The 19660-nt window shown below is 33.3% G+C and overlaps 1 protein-coding gene across 13 annotated transcripts in view; it reads left to right on the forward strand.

Annotated features, from left to right (window-relative positions):
* CDC42BPA (CDC42 binding protein kinase alpha) overlaps positions 1-19660 on the forward strand; it is a 320248-nt gene that overhangs the window by 191478 nt on the left and 109110 nt on the right. For 11 of the 13 annotated variants that reach the window (XM_036865565.1, XM_036865615.1, XM_036865588.1 and 8 more), the window contains exons 12-14: positions 5817-5950; positions 15585-15827; positions 16078-16188. In XM_036865565.1, coding sequence (XP_036721460.1) covers positions 5817-5950; positions 15585-15827; positions 16078-16188 — 488 coding nt within the window. The remainder of the gene's footprint in view (positions 1-5816; positions 5951-15584; positions 15828-16077; positions 16189-19660) is intronic. The other 2 variants (XM_036865634.1, XM_036865672.1) reach the window with 1 other exon arrangement.

Here is a 19660-nt window from a genome sequence, read left to right on the forward strand (position 1 = left end):
TCTGTATCTTTGCTCAGGTCTTCTATTTATTCATTTGTTTCAGATATGTTTATAATTGCTCATTGAAGCATTTTTATTATACTGTGTTAATATCTTGTCAGATTATTCTGACATCTCTGTTATTTTGGTGTCAGCATCTATTGATTTTCTTTTCTCATTCAAGTTGAGATTTTTCTAGTTCTTGGTAGGATGAGTGATGTTTGATGAATGACTCTGGATCTTATTTAAACCTTCCATTTTAGCTGGCTTTTCCTGACACCATTCCAGCAGTGGGAAGGGGATTGCCATCTCCTTACTGCCAGGTTGAGGTAGAAATCCAGTTTCCCCACTTGACCTTCCTTGACACCCAAGGAAGGGCTCCTTGTTATTCTTGGAAGGGAATGGGAGTTCCAGCCCCCTGACTGGTTTCCACTGACACTGTGGTAGGGGTGGCCTTATTACTGCTGGGCAATGGTGAAAGTTCTTACTCTTTTCTGATACCACCCCAGTGGGGAGAAGGGGGAGATCCTCATTAATGCTGGGTGGAGATGGAAGTCCTGGTTCCCCATGTGGTCTCCACTGACACTGTGTGTGGGAAGGGGCTTGTTACCAGCCAAGGGGGTTGAAAATCCTGGAAATCTAGTTCCTCACTTGTCTTTCGCTGACACAGGTGGTCATCGGGCCACAATGTTTTCTGTGGTGTTTAACTTGAGCAGAATGGTTATTTTCTAAAACTTTTCTGTCTTGCTAGTTTGCCCCCTTCTTGGTTCCTTGGCTAGAAAGAGTAGCCTTTTGTTCAGGCTTTTGTTTTCTGCTTCTGTTGGCATTTCTGGGTTGCTGGCTTCTTCAGCTCTAAGTCTGTGAAATAAGAACCAAAAAGAAAACCCAGGGAACTTAACACTGTGTAGTTTCAATGTTCCTGACACACTGTGTCAGGTTCCATTGTCCCTGGCCAGTCATCCTTTTTCTCTCCAATTTCAGACTTCTTAGTTTATTTTACATATAATGTCCAGCTTTTAAAATATAAATCTGATCACATCACAGCTTCAACATACATACTTAAATGTTTTCAGAGGATCCCCGTTGCCTCTGGGACAAAATTTAAATTTCTCAATTCTGATTACAGGGTCCTTCATTATCTTGCATGTATTTTCCTCTCTAGGTTTGTCTTTTGTTATTACTCCCTCACCCACTGATCCCAGCCATGGTGAACTACTTTTAGTTTCACCTAATCACCTCCAGGTTTTTCACATATTTGGTTGTTGTTTTTTTATGTAGTCTTCTTTTTCTTCACCCCCATTTCATTCATTTTTTTCATCCATCCATCTGTCCATCCATCCATCCATCCATCCATCCATCCATCCATCTAAACATCTATTTGTTTCTTTCTTTCTTTCTGCTTGTTTGTTTGCTGGAAACACTCTTCACCTGGTAAATTTCTACTCCTCTATAAAACTTTTCACCACTGACACATTTTTAAAATTGCTTTACTTCCCTCGCCTTACCACTAGACTATAAGCTCCTTGAAAACAGGGACTTTGAGTATTTTATTCATTGAAATATCGAAATGCCTATAATGATGCTTGGCACATAAAAACCCCTAAATCAATATTTGTTGATGAATGAGTGAATGAATGACTAAATGAAACCTCACTCTTGGAAATCTCTGACCACTTCCTGATGTATCTTCCTACGTTGTGTCTTTACAGGCAATTCCCAACACGCTCACATCTCTTACATACAAATGAATGGTCCCTGGCATCACCCTAATTGGGGAGATTGATTACCATTAAATTACTGGTTGAAATGCCCTTCCTTTACTTTATTCCTACCTTCTCCCTAAAGTCAGTGCTTATAGGATTACTCTACTCATTATTTTTTATCATTTCCCAGAGGTGGAGTAGAATCAGTGAAAATAATGTTGTAAGAAAGGCTGTATCCCTCTTTTTAGTATTCTTCCTTCCCAAGCACTGTTTTCTTGATCATGTGTTAGTCCCAGTGATACTCTAGATTTTATTCCATCTCCTCAATATCATTCATTAATTCATTTTTAATCTTTTTTATTGTGGTAAAAAATACATAATATAAAAATGATCATTTTAACCATTTTAAAATGTACAGTTCAGTGACATTAAGCACATTCACAATGCTGTGCAATCATCTCCACCATCCATCTGCACTTTACCCATTAAACAATAACTCCTATTCCTCCCACCCACTAGCCACTGGCATCCACCATTCTACTTTCTGTTTCTTAGAATTTGACTACTCTAGGAACCTCATATAAATGGAATCATAAAATATTTGTCCTTTTGTGACTGACTTATTTCGCTTAGTGTAGTGTATTCAAGGTTCATCCATGTTATAGCATGTGTCAGAATTTCCTACCTTAATACAATATTCCTCAGTATGTATATACCATATTTTGTTTATCCATTTATTTATAAATGGACTCTTGGGTTGCTTCCACCTTTTGTTTATTGTGAATAAAACTGCTATGAACATGACTGTACAAATACCTGTTCAAGTCCCTGCTTTCTCTTCTTTTGGGTATATAATAAGAAGTAATTCTTATAAGAAGTAATAAGAAGGAATTCCTGAATTATATGGTAATTCTGTGTTTAATTTTTTAGGAATTGCCATACAGTGCCTCAAGGGTTATGGTTTGCACCTCTGTGTACTGTCTGTGTCTCTCCAACTCTACACTGAAACCACCCTTTCTCTGTCTCCCTCTGTCCCCTTTCTCTCTGTCTCTGTCTCTTTCCCTCTCACACACACACAAACACACACACAATACTGTCCTACAGTATGTAAGTAAAGGAGAAAAATAGTGAATGGAGGGGAAGATAATAGGGGAATCTGTTTTCCTTCATCATGGTTAGAAGTAAAATCTCTTCACATCAGAAGAGTTATGGATTATTTGAGAAATAAGACCATAATGGAAAAGCTGTGACACTGCTCTTGTGTATCAGAGAGAGAGGTGCTTTGATTGTTCTGTCAACCACCTTCTGACTCCAGCCTCAGTCCCTCTGCAGTTTATCATTGTTCCGCTGTGAGTGCCACTTTAGTCATGCCCTTCTCTTAATTCCTATATCATCCATATAACCTGCCACACAACTTGTATTTGATTTTCTGCTTTATGATTTAAAGAGTGTTACTCTTGTCTTCCTATCTCCTTCAAGACAGAGACCGTATTTTGTATTTCTCTTATATACCACACAGTGCAAAGAAAATTCCTGTGTATTGTGCCCTCATTAAATCCTTATTACTAACAGATTGAGTTTGAGGATTCTACTAGCAGCAGTGAGTTAAGAACCATTTTGTTGCTATGAGCTAACCTCACTTCCCTAGTACTGCTTTTCTATTTAATCACTAAAATAGTTTTTAATAACTTCATCTAAATGTTTTGGCTAGTCATGTTGTCATATATTTAATAGATATTTTTGATAGTCTTTGAGGATTTCTTTCAAAATTTTAATCGAATTTACTGTTTGTTGTAGTGAATGTGAAAGCTCTTCTACCTGAGCCATTTTATAGTAGTTGGCCAAAGTTCAATACATTCTGAATTTTTCTTGATTTGGGGTTTTTATCTTTGGGGGATACAAAATTCTGTATATTCCAAATTACAAGTGCTATACTTTTCTCCATATTAGAGGGTTTTATAAGTAATTGGCTGGGTTTGTCTTCTCCAACTTCTTTATCCAGTACATTTCCTCGTGTACTTCTCATAATTTACCTGTTGTTGTTGTCTAAATGAATATTTTGAGTTTTTTAGGCATTTTTAAAGTATCTGAAATATGAGTCATGAAAATCTGACATGTATTTTGTATTATCTACTTAACAACTCCATGGCAAAGCTGCCAACATGAAATGGCTGGGATAAAACTAAAATTTAACCTATATTGAAATAAAACAATAAAAACATCCTTAAAGACTGTTGAAGCTATCACATTTAATACATTTTGCTGTAAACTTTATATGATGCAGACATTTTATGAAATATTGACACTTTTTTTGTTTCTAACAGTGCAGTTTAGATAAATGGATGACTCAATAATCTGCAAAAAATTTTAACATGCTAGGGAAGAACTTTTCAAAGTAGAAGAAAGGAAGTGAGCATTCTCAGAAAGCATTACTAAATGTGCCATGTTACTACTCTAGATTGATATACCTTAACCATAAAATTTGATTAAAATGACCCCAGAAATGACAGAAGTCAGCTGTGTCACATACTAAATTTTGACTCCAAGTTATTAGAAATAACAAACTAAATTATACCTACTTTATAAATCATTGAAATCGTAAAAGTGCTGAAAAGTTAAAATAACAACAAAAAAAATTTAAACATGTTTAAAAGAAATTAGTATAAACAGAAATATTCCCACATGAAATGCTGAAATTTGAGAAAATGATAAAATGTAATTTTCTGAATATAAGACTGAATACCCTGTGATCCTTAAGATTAAACATCCATTGATATGTTTTATTGTTCTTCAAGGAAAACACTTAATACATACTATTAAGACAAAATGAAAACTAATCAAATGCAACTTTGCAGATATTTTCAAAATTGCTAAAAATTAATACCTAAGATAAATAAGCTTTTAATAAATCTATAAGTTTAGGGCACTGAATATTAGTAAATTATTTTATTTAAGGAATCTAGAACCAGTTAGTGTGTAATACATGGATACATTTAAGTTACTTCTTGACTACAGGACTTGTCTATACAAATGAAATGCTCTTTTCAATAGAACTAACGTATTATAAACATTTCTTCATTTATTGAAAGCATCAAACTCAGCAGTGTGCAGTGCTCTGTGCATTTGTTCCCAGCCTTTAATTTGAGAATGAGCCACCTGAGGATCTTGTTAAAATATAGATTCTGATTCATTAGGTCTGGGGTGGGGCCTGAGATTCTGCATTTCTGACAAGCTCCCAGGATGCTAATGCTACTTCTCTGGGGACAACACTCAGAGTAACAAGGCTGTAAGGAATAGAAAATATCCAGAACAAAATTAACAATGAATGTGTTTAGATTTCTCTGTTTTCACTGGCTTCAATTCTTTAATGTGCTAATTTACTTTTGATGCCAGGGATATTTCATATCAAGTTATTAAATTTTATTTAAGCATATGTTAAGATTAATTATTTTATTTTATAATAACTCTTCTGAACTTATAATGTTAAACATCATTTAATTACATTACTTTTTAAGTTGGAGAGGTTGATGTAAGACTGGCGGGCTGTAGTTAGCTCTGATACTCATTTAGCAATGTGACCTTAGGCAAGTTACTCAACTCCCTGAGCCTATTTCAAATATTTGCTTTTAGAAATCAGAGTTTATTCTTCAAATCACCACTAGTGAAACCAGGCGGGGTGATCTGGAACCACAACGTTAGAAGTAAAACCATCATACAATAATTTGAGTAATATCAGCAGAAGAATGCTAACTAACAATAGAGGAAAACTTATCTATTTCGTTTGATTGGTCGTGTTCTTTTTTGTTAGTTTTAAGTTTTTAATTGGTTCTGAAGATACTGTTTTTTGGAATTATGGTCCTTTTTTTTCTAATAGATATGAAGGCATTTTTGCACATAAGTTCTGTGCAAAAACTTTGCACTTAAAATTTGTTCTTCATCCTGGCATTACCTATTCACCATCTTTACAGTGAACTGATAAGCACCTAATTTTCATGAGTCAGTGGCATGTGGTGTTGATAAGCTGAATACCAATTTCAAAATACTTTATTTTTTAAAATTTAGTTGCTTTAAACCTTGGTTTTCAGTATTTATTTTTATGCAAATAGTAAAAGAAACATTGTTTCCTGTTTTTAGACTCAAGTCACTTGGAACAGCAACTTGAAGAAGCTAATTCTGTGAGGCGAGAACTAGATGATGCTTTTAGACAAATCAAGGCTTATGAAAAACAAATCAAAACATTACAACAAGAAAGGGAAGAATTAAATAAGGTAAAAATACATAGATAGATTGTTAAAGCCTTTTCTGAATTCTTAATCTTGTTTAATTTGTATATTGAAAGCATTCATAAGGAATTACAATAATATATGGTATACTTTGTCTGTAAAAAGATGGTTTAAAAATTTAAGAATTATTTTGGTGTATGACATTTGATGAATGGCTAGTTATGAAGAAACTTCTAAATTTTTGAGGCTTCAAAGTTCAGAATCTTTTGTTCTTTTGGAGTGTTAATAATCAAAGGACTTGATTGAAAGTAAATGTTATTGAAAAAGAAATATTATGAAGAAGTGAGAGAATAGTAAAAATCTGTTTATTGTCTATGGAAAAGTGAAAAATACAGGCATATTTTCATCGTGACTTGCTAATATGAACATTCTTTAAAGATTATGATAGAAAATTTCTTTAATTCTTTAATCATTTTTTTAGATGTCAGTTTATCTTTCAAAGCATGGATGAATAAGCTGAAGTTACTTTCATAAGAACTTTGTGAACATGTAAATATTACTATAAACATCAACAAAATTAATTAATAGCTAGGACACAGTAACACAGTCCAATAGGATATATAATATTCGAGCACTAGAGAAAAATACTTTACTTAAGTGATATGCTGTGTGTACTTTGCATTTCATTAATAAATTTTAGAATGTTGGAATTAATACTATCCAATGCAAAAAAGAAATGAGTGGTTTATGGCATAGTATAAATTGTATTCAATGGTGTTGTATATAATTCATTAATAAAACAGATGAAGTCCTTCTGGGGAAGACTTATAAGTCTTGCTGCCCATAAAGAAATGGAGGTAATTAAAAATAAAACAAATAACCTTTTGCTGATGAAGCTAATCAAAAAGATTAACAGAGAAAGCTATGAAGGTCAAAGTGAATTAGATTAGTATATTTTTACTTTTTTCTTGATGTGCTTTCAAGCAGTGTTTTGTATAGATTCATTTATATTCATGGTCAATTTAATAATATTTGGAATTTGTAACAGAGGTCCTATTTGTTTTAATAATATTATATTAATGGTTACTGTTATGTATTTAAAGATAGGATTACTCAAACAAACTTGGTTAACATAATAAGGATGAGCATCTGATATCTAGATTTATAGTAACAGGTACTTGGCCAATTTTTAATAAGTTTTAATATTAAAAATCCTTTCAGTATATTTTGAGAAGAGGGTAGTGCTGAAATGAAACACATCATATTGATAAAGAATTTTAAATGATTTGCCTGATATCCTACAGGCAGCAGATATTCTTTTTAAGATTCTTTTCATTTGATGCATATAAAAAATAAATGTAACATTATATAAGTTTTGACGCAAATAATAAAATGAACCTAACATCCAACTTAAGAAATAGAGCATTACCTATTTTGTGACATAGCCCTGGGTAGTCATTTCCTATTCCTTTCTCATCACTTCCCCGACAATAGTAATCACTGTTCTGAATTTTATGTTAATCATTCCCTTACTTAAAAAATTTTTATCACATATTAGTGTATCTCTAAACAGTATACTAGTGTTAGCTTTTTTTGAGCTTTGTAAAATGGTATATGCAATCTTTTGCAATTTGCTTTTTTCACTCAAGATTGTTTCTAAGATTCGTCTATATAGCTGTTGCTCATTCATTTAGTTGCTATAAAATACACCATTATGTCAACACCCACAATTTGCTTATCTAATTTTTTGTTTGCTGACATTTAGGTTGCTTATAATTAATAGCTACTATAAATGATGCTGCTGTGATCATTCTTGAACATATATCCAGACACAAACACGAATAGAATAACTGGGTCATACGCAATAGAAATACTGTATTTTTTATGATGATGTCAAAGCATTTTCCACTGCTTGTACCAATTTATGCTCCTACCGGTAGTGTACAGGAGTTTTTATATTCAACAGTACTTCATATTACTAGATATATTATTTTTGGCCAGCCTAATCTAAGTTGACATTTTAGGTCTAAAATGATGTTTTAGTATGGTCTTAATCTGCATTCTCTAATTACTAATGAGGCTGAGTATCCTCACACATGTCCATTTATCATTTATATTTCTTCTTTTGTGAAATACTTCTTAATATACTTTATACATTTTTCTGTTGGGTTGTTTGTCTTTTCCTTATTGGTTTGTAAGAATTTTCTGGACATGCTAATCTTTTATCGATTATGTATGTTACAGATATCTCCCAGCTAGTGGCTTGTCTTTTCATTTTGTTTATGGGAGCTTTTGACTAACAAAAGTTTTTAGTCTTAATGTAGTCAAATTCATCAGTCTACATTTTTATGATTATTGCATTTGCTGGCTTATGTAAGAAATCTGAGGTAAAAAACAATTCTCCTAAATTTTTATCTTGAAGTTTTTAAGTTTGGTTTTCATATTTAAATTCTTAATGCATCAGAAATTTATTTTTGTGTATCATATGAAATAAGGATCCAATTTCACTTTTTCCCATATGGCTAGCCAGTTGTTCATTTACTAAATAGGCCCTCCTTCCCTTACTGATGTACAGTGTCACCTCTGTCAGATATTAAATTTCCACTTATGCATGGGTCTATATCTCAACTCTCTATTCCTTGAAAACTGTGATGGGATTTTGATTAAAATTGCATTAAATCCATAGAGCAATTTCAGGAGAATTGACATCATTATAACATTGAGTCTTTATATTCTTATCCATGTTTATTAATATCATTCTAAATGCACACAAGATTTCAAGAGCAAGGAAAGATTATTACGATTTACATTCAGAAAAGCAAAACAAAACAAAAACCACGTGGCTTTCCTGTATGCCCCTTCTTACCCTTTAGGGCAACACAATGAGAGCTGGTTGGATAAAACCATACACATATGGGGACTGTATGGTAGAGAAAGAGCCCTGAAATAGTGAATCAGGGTGTTTACAGAGAGGAGAGAGGCAGATGCTTCCTGCTTCCCCTCTATCTCTACCCACCTTTCTGCGGGTCTCCCTGGAAACCTAAAGAGAAGGATCTAAGACCCTTCGGAATATAAATAAGTCACTCCGGTGGAAAGATGTGTCCAAGTCTCCAGCTCTATAAAGAGATTATCTCCTTGGTACAGGCTCTTATCTCTCTCTCCAACCCTCCTTGAAATGTAAACACAAAAGTCCAGGAGTTAAATCTCTTTGGAGTTTTCTCACTACGTATCTAAATTAGTCATAAATTACTTTACAAGGCTTGCTTTTAACCCATGTTCCAAGTTTCAGTAAAATTTGCTTAGAAAGGCCTAACTGTACAAAAACATAAAATTATTTTCTCTGCAGTCCCACAGTCTTTTTATCCACAAACATGGTATATCTCTCTGTATCTTTAAAGTATTTTAAAATGTTTCTCCATAAAATTCTATACAGGTCTTGTTTGCCTTTCCTTTAATTTATGATTGTAAGTTTTCATATTTTAAATGATACCTTTAAAATTATACTTTCTTACTGATTCTGTTTTAGCAACATTGCTAAACTCTTATTAATTGTAATAATATATTTGAGATTCTTTAAGGTTTTATGAAATGACAGGTTTTTTTCTTTGTCTTTTGATTTTTTTTTTTTTTTTTTACTTTTCTTTCTTTCCTTGTCTTACTGTATAAGCTAGGACCTCAAATACAACATTCAATAGAAGTGATGATAGCAGGCATCCTTATCTTATTCCTGATTTCTAAGAAAATAATAATGTTTTCTGTAAGTTTTAGGTAAATACTTTTTATCAGGTTAAGAATATTATCTTCTATTCCTATTTTGCTAATCGTTTTTATTAAAAATGGGTATTGACTTTATTAAATGTGCTTTTTTTGCACAGTATTGCAAAAAATTTCTAGAAATTTGTTAATATCTATTGATGGAATTATGTGATTGTTCTCCTTTAATAAATTGGTTTGGGGCTTCTGTGGTGGCACAGTGGTTAAGAATCCGCCTGCCAATGCAGAGGACACGGGTTCGAGCCCTGGCCCGGGAAGATCCCACATGCCGCGGAGCAACTAAGCCCATGCGCCACAACTGCTGAGCCTGTGCTCTAGAGCCCGTGAGCCACAACTACTGAAGCCTAGAGCCTAGAGCCCGTGCTCCGCAACAAGAGAAGCCACCGCAATGAGAAGCCCACGCACCTCAATGAAGAGTAGCCCCCGCTTGCCTCAACTAGAGAAAGCCCACGCCCAGCAACAAAGACCCAACTCAGCCAAAAATAAATAAAAATAAATTGGTTTGATGACTTACATTTATAAACTTTTTCTAACGTTAAACCGTTTTTACTTTTCTGAGTTAAAACTGAATTGCCCATGTATTGTCTCCTAAATATTAATATGATAATATAGGTAACAGTTACGTTGCATCTGTTCTAATAGCACTGCTTTAAGTGCTTTACATTTATTAGCTCATTTAATCTTTTAAAGAACCCTGTGATTTACGTATTAGTAGTAGCAGCAGCGGCGGCAGCAGCAGCGGTAGTAGTAGTGATTTTATTTTATAAATGGTGAGATCCCACACAGAGAAGTTAGGTACATTTGCTCAAGATCATAGGGCTAGAAAGTGGGGGAACTGGAATTTCAACACAGGGAGTTGAGTTCCAGAGTTCATGTTTACCCACTTCAAATATCACTGACCTGATTTGCTAATGTCTTTGGGTTTTTTAAGGATTTTTTATTTGTTTTCTTCAATGAGATTGGCTTTTTCTTTTTTTTTCCTCTTTCTGGACTTTTTCTTTCTCTCTTTTTTTTTTTTTTCCTTTGGTATCAAGATTATACTAGTCTTATAGAGTTAGCTGAGTAGCACTGCCTGTTTTTCTGTTCTCTAGAAAAGTTTGTATAAGAAGAATGTTTTGTTCCTTGAAACACATTGGAGGAATCATCTGTAAAACCATCTGAGTCTGGAGACTTTTTCCGACTGGGGGGATGGGGAATTTTTGTTAGCTATTGGTTTAGTTACTTTAATTGTTATAGGACTATTTAGGCATTCTATTTCTTCTTGAAACAGTTTTGCTAAATGTATTTTTATAGGAATTTGTTCATTAAGTTGAAAAATTTGTTGGCATAAAATTTTTCATTGCATCCTTTTACCTTTTTTGATTTCTCCTAGATTTGTAGTTATAACCTCTCCTTCTTTCTTCATATTATTTCTTTGTGCATTTATTCTTGTTCCCTTGTTTGACCTCACCAGATATTTAGTGAGATCAAAGAACAAGCTTTTGGCTTTGTTGATCTTCATTATTCTCATGTTTCCTTTTCATTAATTTATGTTCTTTATTATCATCATATCATATTGGGGGAAGCGGTTAATGCATTGTTCTCTCTAACTTTTTATGTGGAATTTCACTGAATTTCAACTTTTTTTTAGTTTCAGTATAAGTATTTCAGGCTATAAATTTCCCCCTGTGTATATACAATACCTTTTTACTGCATCCCCAAGTTTTAGTCTTTACTAAACATTTTTATTGTTTTGTGTATTTAAAATTTTTTTGGTTCTAAATATTTTAATACCCTTTATGATTTTTCTCCTTGATCTGTGAGTTATTATGGAATTTAGCCTTATTATCTTTTATTTCTATCTTAATGGTAATATTATTAAAGAACTTGATCTGTATGATATCTGTTCTTTGAAATCTTCTGAGAATTACTGCATGATCTAGACCTTTTCATTTTTAAATATTCAATATATGCTTAAGAAGAATGTGTTTCCCAATGTTGGATGCAAGCTTCTAAATATACATGAAGGTTATTAATTGAGCTTTTCAAATCTTCTTTATATTCACTATTTTTTTAACTGCTTGGTTTATCTATTAATGATTGAGAAATTGGATTTTCTCATGATGATGTATTCACCAGTTTTTCTGTGAAGTTCTAGCAATTTTTTTTCTAATATATTTTGAGTCTATCTTATGGAATGCACAAGAATTTAGAGTGGAATTTCTTTCTAGTGAATAGAATTTTATCATTGCTATAATAATGCTTTTTCTATTTAAGTCTAGATTTTGTTTCATAATTTGGTATAACAAACTGCATTTAACTGGTGAACTTATTCCTTTTGTACTTATTTTGATTACTAATCTATATGGACATGTTTCTACCACTTTTTGTTTTCTGTTTGTCATGCATTTTCTATGCTTATCTTTATCTGCTTTCTCACTCTTTCTTTTTTTCTAATTGGAGTATAGTTGATATACAATGTTGTATTACTTAGTGCTGTACAGCAAAGTGAATCAGTTATACGTATACCCATATCCACTCTTTTTTAGATTCTTTTCCCATATAGGTCATTAGAGAGCACTGACCAGAGTTCCCTGTGCTATACAGTAGGTCCTTATTAGTTTTCTGTTTTATGTATAGTAGTGTGTGTATGTCAGTCCCAGTCTCCCACTTATCCCTCCCCACTTCCCCGCTGGTAACCATAAGATTGTTTTCTACATCTGTAACTCTGTTTCTGTTTTGTAACTAAGTGCATTTGTACCATTGTTTTAGATTCCACATATAAGCAATATCATATGACATGTCCTTCTCTGTCTGACTTACTTCGCTTAGTATGACAGTCTCTGGGTCCAACCTTGTTGCTACAAATGGCATTATTTCATTCTTTTTATGGCTGAGTTTGCTCTTTTTTTTAATTGTGGCAAAATATATATAACATAAAATTTACTATCCTAATCATTTTTATGTTTATAATTGAGTAGTGTAAGGTACATCACATTGTTGTGAAACCAATCTCCAGAATTCTTTTCATCTTGAAAATTTTTTTCTTGATTTTTAATCGAGGTTTTTGTTTTCTTGTTCTCATTTTGCTCACTACTCATTCTAGCAGTTTCTAGTAGTATTGAATTTTTTGTATATTTAACAAAGTCTAAATTTAATATCTTTTTTTAAAATTTAATATTGGGTTGGCCAAAAAGTGCCTTCGGTTTTTAAGTAAAAATAAAAGAGTTATTTTTCATTTTCACCAAGAACTTAATTGAACAACGTATTCACCCTTTTATCCCACTACCTTCTGCCATTTTTCAGGCAACTTCATAATTCCATCTTCCCAAAACTTTTTATCTTTTTGAGCAAAGAACTGTTCCAGGTGCCTTTTACAGTCTTCCAGGGAACTGAAATTTTTTCCATTAAGAGAATTTTGTGAGGACTGAAATAAATGGAAATCTGAAGGTGCAATGTCTGGTGAATACGGCAGATGAATTAGACTTCCCAGCCAAGCTGTAACAGTTTTTGCCTGGTCATCAAAGAAACATGTGGTCTTGTGTTACCCTGATGGAAGGTTATGCGGTTTCTGTTGACTAATTCCGGATGTTTTTCGTTGAGTGCTGCTTTCAATTGGTCTAATGGGAGCAGTACTTGTTGGAATTAATTGTTTGGTTTTCCGGAAGGAGCTCGTAATAGAGGACTCCCTTCCAATCCCACCATATACACAACATCACCTTCTTTGGATGAAGCCCATTCTTTGGTGTGGTTGGTGGTGGTTCATGTCACTTGCCCCACGATCTCTTCTTTTCCACATTGTTGTACAGCATCCACTTTTCATCGCTCATCACAATTTGCTTTAAAAACGGTATGTTTTCATTATGTTTAAGCAGAGAATCGCATGCAGAAATACGGTCAAGAAGGTTTTTTTTTGCTTAACTTATGTGGAACCCAAACGTCAAAGCAATTCACATAACCAAGCTGGTGCAAATGATTTTCAACACTTGATTTGGATATTTTGAGTATGTCGGCTATCTCTCATGTGGTATAACATTGATTGTTCTCAGTTAATGTCTCAATTTGATCACTATCAACTTCAACTGTTCTACCTGACTGTGGAACATCGTCCAGCAAGAAATCTCCAGCATGAAACCTCGCAAACCACTTTTGACACGTTCAATCAATCACAGCACCTTCTCCATACACTGCACAAATCTTTCTTTTGTGTTTCAGTTGAGTTTTTACCTTTCTTGAAATAATAAAGCATAATATGCTGAAAATGTTGCTTTTTTCTTCCATCTTCAGTATTAAAATGGCTACACAAAAATTCACCAGTTTTGATAAGTTTTTTTTTAACTGTATACTGTTACGACAGGTGTCACAAGAAAATCTAACAAAATTGTTTGGAATGAAGTTAAAGACAACTAAGCGCTACTAGAGCCATCTTACGGGAAAAACCGAATGAACCTTTTGGCCAACCTAATTTCTTAAACTGTTGCTCCCAAACACTTTGAGGACCTTTAACTCTATTGCTTCTTCCCAACTACTGTGTTTTTTTGGACCAATATGTTAGTTATGTCCTTTTTGTTTACTGTACAAATGAGACAATAATACAGTCTTATACACAAGTTTGCTTACATTCATATTTGTGTTTACCAATTTCTTAGCCCTCCACTTCTCTTTCATTAGACCTTCCTTCTAAAATCATTTTTCATTTTCCTGAAATAAATATTTAGAGGTTCCTTTAAGTTCAGATCTGGTTGTGGTAAGCTCTGTCAATTTGTGTTTGTATGAATCTCATTATTTTTTAGCCTCATACTTCAAAAGTAATTTTTCTGTGTGTACAATTTTAATTATTATCTCTTTAAAAATATGTCCTCCTGTTACTATTGTTACTTCTTAGATGTCTGCTCTAATTATCTTATTTTTTCCTTTTTGAGGATGGGGAATAGGTGATTTGTGTTTTTTCCCCTCTGACTTCTTTTTTTTTTAAATTTTTATTTAATGTTATATATTTTATTTTTTAGTTTCTGGGTTTGAGTTTCTTCATATTTTTCTTCATAAAGGTAGAGCTTTCTATATTGGTGGATTCATGTTTTTAATGTTAATACTTACGTTTTTTCATTTCTAAATGCTCTATACAATGTTTTGTAAACAGTTTTTCGTAGTCTTTTTGCCTCATCATTTTAAATAGTCTTTTGTCATTTTCCTATTTTTATGATTTCCTTTTATTCAAACATTACATGTATAGCAATCTTATCAGTATCTGATAGTTCTAATATCCAAATACCATTGGGGTTTATTTTTATTGTTTATAATGTTTGCTTGTGGTTGTTTGTCCTTTGGGTGTTTGGGAAATCTATGGTTGTGAGCTCGTATTTGTATGCTCTTAAAAAAAAAAAAAAAAAAACATAGATATCATTGAGACTCTTTTCCTCAAAGAAGGTTTGCATTTCCTTTTGCTGGGAGGCAGATTGTTCTACTGACCCAAGTCTACTTCAGCTCCTTCTAAGTTTCTCACTTTAATTAGCTTTTCTCTTTGCTGCTGGCCCAAGAGTTAGTCTCCACATCAAATACAACCCTTGTTTTTATCATTTGTAATCATTTGATATAATTTTTTAAAATCTCACAGATATCCATTAAATTTCACAAAATCTTTATCTTTACCATTGTATCTTGTATTCCTATACCTTTATTTATTTATTAAGGTACTGGAAGGTTAAATCAGTTGTTCCTTTGCAGTTAGCATGTTAGCATAAGGAATTGAGAATATGGACAGAGCACCGTGCTCCTAGTATCTGTTCAAAAGTAGTTCATTTCTTTTAATTTTGTTCTGAGGTGAATAATTTTGGCTCTTCTTGACTTCATGATAAATATTTTGATGGCCAAATTTGGTCCCTAGGTTGCAGAATTGGTAACTTATATTCTTTTTACAAAACTGTAGGAACTAGTCCAGGCTAGTGAGCGATTAAAAAACCAATCCAAAGAGCTGAAAGATGCACACTGTCAGAGGAAACTGGCCATGCAGGAATTCATGGAGATCAATGAGCGGCTAACAGAATTGCACACCCAAAAACAGAAACTTGCTCGCCATGTCCGAGATAAGGAAGAAGAGGTGGACCTGGTGATGCAAAAAGTTGAAAGCTTAAGGCAAGAACTGCGCAGAACAGAAAGAGCCAAAAAAGAGGTTAGTAGTCAGGCAAATTTGTAGTGCCCATGGGGTAGTGATTAAAGCTGCTTTTTCAGACTAGTGAAATAATATATATTTCATTCTTTAATTTTTGAAAAGTTTTTTCTTTTTAGTTTGGTAATATGATTTAATATGAATTTCAACATTTGAGTTATCTATCTATTGCAAGGTAAATTCCCATGGGGAAACATTTTATTGGAGAAACAATTATAACCATAAAATCTGCTTTTTTCATTTTATTTTAAAGCTGGAAGTTCGTACAGAAGCTGTAGCTGCTGAAGCATCTAAAGACAGGAAATTGCGCGAACAGAGCGAGCACTATTCTAAGCAACTGGAAAATGAATTAGAGGGACTGAAGGTATCGTTTGATTTCATATTTATGAAGTTGAATTAATTTTCTCCTCTTTCTGCTTAACAGGACTATGTTATGTTCTCTTTTTGGTGTAGAGTAAAAACTAGCTATCCTTCAAACATAGTATTCTTAATTCTCATTCTTATCAATAGGAAGCTGGTATAGACTTCTTAATCACGCTGTAAGGAAAGGGAAGGCTGTATTTAGTGGGGAGAAGAAATCTTTCAGGAAGGAGTTAAAATATTTATGAAGGGCTGCATACCTTGACAAGATATATTGGTAATCTCATGGGAGGCATGGTTAGATGTCCAGATCCTCTGTCTTGTTAAGTGACTTAGGAGAGGCTCAGAGGTAGCTTTGCAGATACTTCTGTTAAGTGGGATGAGATGATAATTGGCCTGGGTTTAAACATCTCAGCAGAAGTGCTTAGCAAGGGAAATCTTTGTGCCAGCTCTAGAGTTGGACTATCTGGTTTTAAAGGCTAGCCTCATCAGTTACCAGCTGTGTAATGCTGGACAAAACATTTAATCTCTTTGGACCTTAATTTCTCATTTGTAAAACCCTATCTCATTGGTTTCATGTAAGGAGTACATGTACATGTATGTAAGCTGCCGTATTGTAAGTGGTCAGTAACTATTAGCTATAATAATAATATATATGTCAAAGTGAGAGAATTAGGATTAATTGATGTCGTATTTCTATAACACTAAATTATAATCTGAATATGATATCTGCCTTTTCTTGACTCTACCCTTTGCATATCCCGATTCCTCTGCATTGTCTGCCAGCCACCACCTCCACACGCTCCTTGCGTGCCTAGTCTAGTATCTTATTCATCCAGCAAATATAAGAATGAAGTCGAATGTCATCTCAGGAAGTCTAAATATTCCTTATTCTCTGCTGCTATAGAATTTTGTTAATAACTTTACAATAGCTCTTATTATAATTATTTATTCACAAAATGTCTCCCCACCTAAACTGTGACTTAGCTTATTGAGAACATAGACTGGTATATTATTTGTTTTGTTTTGATTAATCATGATTGCACAGTCTTGGTTAGCTTTCCAAAATAGAGATGTTTCTTCTATAAATAATCTATGCTTCTAGAGCAGGATTAGTGTATAGAAGTCATTACATTACCGTCTCAAATAACTTTCAGTCAGGGACTACTTTGTTTCCAGCACTATCTTAGGTGATTTTGGTAAACAAAAGAATCACAAAGTGCAAACTGGAGGAAATCTTAGAGATTATTTGCATTTGAGGAAAGCAAAACTCAGATGAGTTTAGGATTTTATAGTCTTAAATGATAGAGTACAATTTAAACCCAGGTTTTCTAATTCTCAGTACCATTCTGTCCACTAGTTTGACTTTTATTTTCTTCTGTAACAAACACTGCTCATTGAAAACTTGAGTCACATGTGTTTACCTACATATTAGACACTCATAATCTCTTGCATCATTTACAGATTTGGGAAATTTGGGATAATAATAAAACTACCCAATAAATTAGTTAATGCATTTAAAATGCTTAGCCCATGGCCTGGCACAAAGTAAAGGCTCAATAACTGTTAGCTATTATTATTATCGTACTATCATTTCTTTAGGATATTTTCTAAAAGTGGAATTTCTTGATTTAAAGGTATACACATGTAAATTTTGAAACTTATTTTGGCCCCTTTAAAAGGTTGTAGGAATCTTTACTTCATTAAGAATACTCTTCAATAGAATTGAAGAGAAAAAAAGTTCTTGAATATAAGTTAGAAACTTTAATACCCCACTTCCAAAAATGGATAGAACATATAGACAGAAGACAAATAAGCATATAGATGTCTTGATCAACAATATAACCAACTAGAACTAACAGATACATATATAGAACCCTCCACCCAACAACAGCAGAATACATATTCTTCTCAAGTGCAATTGATACATTCTCCAGGATAGACCAGATGTTAGACCACAAAATAAATCTCAATAAATGTAAAAAGATTGAGATCACACAAAGTATCTACTCCAATCACAATGGAATGAAGCTAGAAATCAATAGCATGAGGAAAACTGGAATGTTAAAAAAAATGTGGAAATGAAATAAGACACTCTTAACCGATCAGTGGGTCAATGAAGAAATCACAAGGCAAATTAGAAAATACCTATAGATTAATCAAATGAAAATACTACATGGGATGCAATGGAGGCAGTGCTCAGAGACAAATTTATAGCTGTAAATGCCTATATTAAAAAGGAAGAAAGATCTCAAATCAGTAACCTAACTTTATATCTTACAGAACTAGAAAAAAGGAGCAAAGGAAACAAAGCTAGCAGATGGAAGGAAATAATAAGGATTAGAGCAGTGTTCAATAAAATGAGAACAGAATAATAATAATAAAGGGAATGAAACCAAAGTTGATTCTTTGAGAGATCAACAAAATTGACAAACCTTTAGCTAGACTGACAGAGAGAGGGAGGAAGGGAAGAAACAAATAACTAACATCAGAAATGAAAGTGGATATTAATACCTATTATCAGAAAGCAAAAGGATTATAAAAGAATACTATAAACAACTCTATACCAACAAAATAAATAATCTAGATGAAATGGACAGATCAAGAAGCACACAAATTACCTAAATGCAAGACAAAATAGAAAGTCTCAACAGACTTACAACAGGCAAAGAGATTGAATTGGTAATAAGAAACCTCCTGACAAAGAAAAGCCCAGGACCGGATGGCTTCACTAGTGAACTGAACCAAACTTTTAAGGAAGAATTAACACCAATTCCTCTTAAACTCTTCCACAGAATACAAGAATAGGGAACACTTCCTAACTCATTCCATAAGGCCAGCATTGCCGTAATACCAAAGCCATATGAATAATATCACAAGAAAAGGAAATTACAGACCGGTATTCCTAACGAATATAGACTTATGAATTCTTAACAAAACACCAGCAAACCAAATCCAAAGCCATATTAAAAGGATTATAAACCATGGCAAAGTGGAGTTTATCCCAGGAATGCAAGGGTGGTTGAATGTAAGAAAATAAATCAATGTAATACATCACATTAAAAGAACCAAAGGGAGGGGGGAACCACATGATCATCTTAATTGATACACATAAGTCATTTCACAAAATTCAACATCCTTTCATGATAAAAACTCTCAGAAAACTAGGAATAGAAGGGAATATACTCAGCATGACCAAAGGCATTTATGAAAAACCCATAGCTAACATCATACTCAATGGTGAATGACTGAAAATTTTTTCCCTGAGTTTAGGAGTGAGACAAGGATGCCCATTTTCACCACTGCAATTAACATTATGCTGGCAGTTCTAGCCAAAGGAATTAGATAAGAAAAGGAAATAGAAGGCATCCAAACTGGAAAAGAAGAAGTAAAACTATCTCTATTTTCAGATCACAGGATCCTATATTTAAACACTCCAAAGAATGCTACCAGTTTCCAATCCAGTATATAAGAAC

This window comes from Balaenoptera musculus, chromosome 1 (genome assembly GCF_009873245.2).
Source record: "Balaenoptera musculus isolate JJ_BM4_2016_0621 chromosome 1, mBalMus1.pri.v3, whole genome shotgun sequence".
NCBI lineage: Eukaryota > Metazoa > Chordata > Mammalia > Artiodactyla > Balaenopteridae > Balaenoptera > Balaenoptera musculus.